The 4,927-nt window shown below is 36.0% G+C and overlaps 1 protein-coding gene across 1 annotated transcript; it reads right to left on the minus strand.

The window, feature by feature from the left end:
- Positions 1-1,628: 1,628 nt before the first annotated feature.
- LOC108251824 (metastasis-associated protein MTA3) lies at positions 1,629-4,494 on the minus strand (the record flags this gene model as incomplete). The annotated part of the gene is given in 3 exon segments (XM_008486841.3): positions 1,629-2,919; positions 3,371-3,441; positions 4,197-4,494. Coding segments are annotated over 3 exon segments (446 nt in total), but the record flags the coding sequence as incomplete, so codon positions are not given.
- Between the last annotated feature and the right edge of the window lie 433 nt (positions 4,495-4,927).

The raw sequence follows: 4,927 nt of genomic DNA on the forward strand, positions 1-4,927 counted from the left end.
GACAATAGACATTTGAGATACATTTTCAAAGTATACTGGAGAACATAATGGCTTGAAGCAATAGACTTGGGTATTATGAGATCTCAAAACTCATATATTTTTTGGTTAGTCTTACAAATGAAATGTAAGAAATCCTCTAAATCTGGATCTTTTCGTGTGTTTAACGAGTCATTTGCACACTTCTTTTGAACATCTCAAAGCAGAAAGAAGGGTGCGGCTGACTTCATGAATGCACTGTATGGGCTGGTGTGGGTATGTATAAAAAACAAAGCATTCCTCAAGTTAGAGAAGAAGCAAAATACTGACCTGTGTTGTAATATGGGCAGAAAATTAAAGTGCATGAGAAATGGAGATAATTCATGTTTCATACAAATGTCTGTGTAGGATAAACTAGAAAAACCTTTTTTGTAAAGAGCTCCAAAAGTAATAAAAGAAAGATCTATTGGTACTGAAATTGGATCTCTAGCCAGGACCACAATTGCTTTCAAATTAAGTACTTATTTCTAAACTTTACCTATGAAATATCTAAGACCTTGTTTAGACTGCGGGAATAAAGGGATTTTTCAGTCTCATTCTGGCAGGATAAACAAGGTACTTTTCTATTTTCAAGACATTACCTGTCACAGAGCCACGATCTTTCTTCACATATCGCAGGAGATTTTTCAGCTCGTATGGGGATTTGGATGCCATTTGTATTTGACCTGAAAATGAAGAGAAATGAGAGGGTTAAATGACATTTAAATAAGACCTAATGGTCAAAGATCCCGACATTTGCAACATACAGATACTTAATGATAAATTTTAATATTATTTTTCTATGGTCTAGGGTCTAGGGTCCATGGTTGGTACCTCGTTGTGGACGCCTACTTAGCTTATCTACATGGAATAGGACAAGTTTTTAAAACAAATGGGTGGGAAATTAATTGATTTTCCTTTTCTTGCACAATTTTTCATTATTTTTAAATAATCCCAGAAATTTGGTGAATGGGGGGGAAACCCTTAAACTGCAAAAACTGAAGTTAACACCCAATGTACCCATTGAATATAATAGGTATAATAAGCAGTAATGTGTTGTAGGTTGTAGTGTAGGGTAATTTTTCTAGTTTATTTTATTTTGTCTACCTCAGTTGAAAATACAAAAGGAATACAGATATATCATACCAAAGACATATAAAAAAATCGTATAATAAAAACCATGATACAATAATAAATACATATTGACAACGATAAAATAATAGATTATTGCAGTTTTATGAGGAAAATGAGAGAACTTTGAAACCTTTCCTACATAAGTAACGGATTGTACCAGTTATGGCATCAATGATTTCATTTAGTATACTTCATAGAATGTCAACAAAAAAAAAAATTTACAGTAAACGTGTTTTGCACTCGGATAAAATGTATCCAGAGGAAGAGCCCTCAACCACTTGAGCACAATCAAAGAACTGTGGTCAAGGAAACAGAGGGTCAGTAGCAAATGAACAGCTAATCTTATTTCAAATAATTATGTACAAGTGATAAAAATACAGTAGAGAGGTCTCTCTTTCCTATACAACCAGAAGATAACCAGTAGTTTTAGTAATTTTATTATTTTAAACCCTAATAACAGACTTCTACCATTACCTACGTCTGTGTGTCAGATATCTATCATGATCTTCATTGGGTTAATGGTGAGTATGTGACCAAATTTGCAACACTACAAGTCTGACAAGCAAGGGCGCACTGGATTCTTATTGAGTTTACCTTCTGGATAATGGAAAACCTTTACGAAATTTTCTTACTCTAGGACAGACACCATTTTTGAGAATTTTACATGAGAATTATAAGGGCAGATAAAATATATTATACTATGTACATCATAAAAAAATCATAGAAATTTTTAATTACAAAACAGAGAAAAAATACCTACTTCAAGTTTCAACATCGAAATTTTTGTGCAATCTTCCATAAAAATGGATGTGCCATGGATGTGCCTTCACCAAAATTCATATTTGAAGTAATACATTAATTCGATTTCATTTTATCCTACAGAAGATAACTGCATAACTGTTAAGTACGAAACATTTGGGTATTGAAACTTGTGAAAATTATGGTCACAATTAAACAATTTTAGAGATACATACATAAAAACATACGTATAAATAGAGAACAGATAATATATAAAAATCCTATTTCAAATTGTGCAACCTTTTCTTTCTTCTCTTTAAAGCCTAAAATCCCATACCTCGACCATTATAAAGCTATCCTTTTCAAATTTAATTTCGCAAGTGGGGAAAGTCAACCAAATAAATATGAAGTTCATTATTGTGAACACAGATTCATAATGTACCACCCATTTTCTAGTCAATTCCGTGACTTCACACAAAAAACTTCTAAAACATATTTTGAAAAAATAGTTAACTTTAGTTTTGTCAGCGTCTCATTTCAAATTACATTATACAGACTATAAAACATCCTAATAAAAGCTAAAAGTCGATGAGCAATTACGATCCAATCACTAATGATTTTTAAACAGTTCGTCCCCAAAAACTTGTTCATTACCTATTGGGTATTCGTTAAATCACCCCTCTGAAATTGCACCGTATATCAAGAGCAAAGGAAACTCGAAGTTCCTTTTATTTAACCACTACAATGACTTGAGAAAATTCTCTAGCCACAATGGTTAAATGATAGTGATTTTTTTTTTCCTTCGATTTTTTCCCCTCAACTTAATAAATATACTTGGAAGTTGTCACGCCGAACGTTTCTTAACACAAGTGCTCTAACCAGGGGGGTTGTGGAATTCATCTGATCCGTTTGCCACTCAATGTGTTTGTCTATCAATTGAACACGGATCAAACCACTAGGAAGGGATCTTATTTGAGCTAACGATAGTCCTATGAGACAGCAGTGGAGCATCTGTACTTGGGTAGATCTTACCTGCAGAATAGAGAGATAAGATTAAAATTGGGGAGGCATTTCAATAGTATAAAGCACGAATGCGTCACAAATGTCGTTCAGATCAATACACCTTGCTAAATTTCGTCACATGACTTGGACGGACTCGAACTACGAACCTCCAGATCCGAAGTCCACCGCGCTAACAACCACACCACTGAGGTATTTCACTAAGATCAATAACACACAAAACGCAAGACGTCGAAAACTCGGATTTATTTTAAGGTAAGTTCCGAATACAGATCCATGATTTTCCTCGCGCATAGTTGGAATAAAGACTACCTTTCATTTATAATATGTATTGCTTTTTTTTAAATACTTGATTGAAAACTAATTAACTTTGTGAAGATCTATTCCAACCATCGAATTGTATGTGAATTGTGAAACGATTCTTTTCTTATGGAGAGGACACACGAGTCTCGTTTTAACTTACCTATTAATCTTCTCCATGGTTTCCTTGCCGCCTTCCTTAATTCTGTAACGGTTAACTGTTTCCGAGCTCGCCTGTAAAACAAACATAATAATAATTTATACTGTGCCTGAGACATTCCCCTTTCCCCATTTTCCAAAAATACCACAGTGATAATTGTGAAAGGAAAATACGCATATCGCTTTTCATTAAAATCGGATGAACAGTTCCAGAGTTGCACTAGATGCAAAACGGTCTTGGACTTCACTTTGACAAAAATCTGGTGTGAAGATCACCCGACTTTCCTTGCTATAGGATTTTTTTTTCTATATATGAGACATTCCCCTTTCCCCATTTTCCAAAAATACCACAGTGATAATTGTGAAAGGAAAATACGTATATCGCTTTTCATTAAAATCGGAGGAACAGTTCCAGAGTTATACTCAATGCAAAACGGTCTTGGACTTCACTTTGACAAAAATCTGGTGTGAAGATCACCCGACTTTCCTTGCTATAGGATTTTTTTTTCTATATCTCTCAAGACATGAAAAGCGGTCAAAATAGCGCGAACTTTCCCTCCTATAACTGGAGAATGAATTAGAATACCTAGTCCAGTTATAATGCTACTTGACAAAATATCCCGTTTCGAAAATATCCCTTCCTATAGTTAAGGAAAGTAATAAAATTGGAAGCTACAAACAACAAAAGAGTGTTTACTCACTTGCTCAGGTCCGTAGATCGGAAGTACAAGTCATCAGGGGCGTCCATCCAAGAGATCACCTGTTTCTTCCTATAGTCAAGGAAAGTAATAAAATTGGAAGCTACAACCAACAAAAGAGTGTTTACTCACTTGCTCAGGTCCGTAGATCGGAAGTACAAGTCATCAGGGGCGTCCATCCAAGAGATCACCTGTTTCCTTCCCCTACTCGAAGACGACATGGGGTTCATTCTCTTGCTAGGTGAGGCCCCTCCCGCCCCTCCATTAAGAAGACTCATAGCGGTGGGGGGCGGGGGCAGGAGGCTGACAGGGGCGTGGTCTAGCTCCATGGGGCTAATACCTAGGCTGGCGGGGGGCAGAGGGGTGATGGAGGAGGACAGAGAGGGGTCCTTGTGTATTCGCTTGGTGGGGGGGCCCTGATGAGGTATCACTATGGAAAACACAGATATCAAGTCATACAATACATGGTAATTAGAACTTTTTAAAACAGATATCAAATTTTACACAGTGATTAGAAGTTTTAAGGAGAATAAAGCGTACTTGCCATGTAAGTGCTAGATCGCGGGTTCGATTCCCGCTGGGGCGGATTTCATGAGATTCGTTCACGAAACGGCTGGTTTTCTCCTACTCTTTCTTCATTCTTTCTTCGCATTCGGGACGATAAGATCTTAGCAGATAGCAGTTCCCTCTATCAAAGTGCTGTCGCTGTTGGCTAGTATATTGTAATTGTAATTGTATTTGTACAGGGCTTGAGGATAGACATATGTAATCTACATGGCCCTAGTCATTTTATTATGAGAGTAGATCAAAATATAAAAAATATATAAAAAGTATAAAAATATTTTTACTTTTTCTAGCAAGAT

Source organism: Diaphorina citri, unplaced genomic scaffold, assembly GCF_000475195.1.
Source record: "Diaphorina citri unplaced genomic scaffold, Diaci psyllid genome assembly version 1.1 scaffold5835, whole genome shotgun sequence".
Classification (NCBI taxonomy): domain Eukaryota; kingdom Metazoa; phylum Arthropoda; class Insecta; order Hemiptera; family Psyllidae; genus Diaphorina; species Diaphorina citri.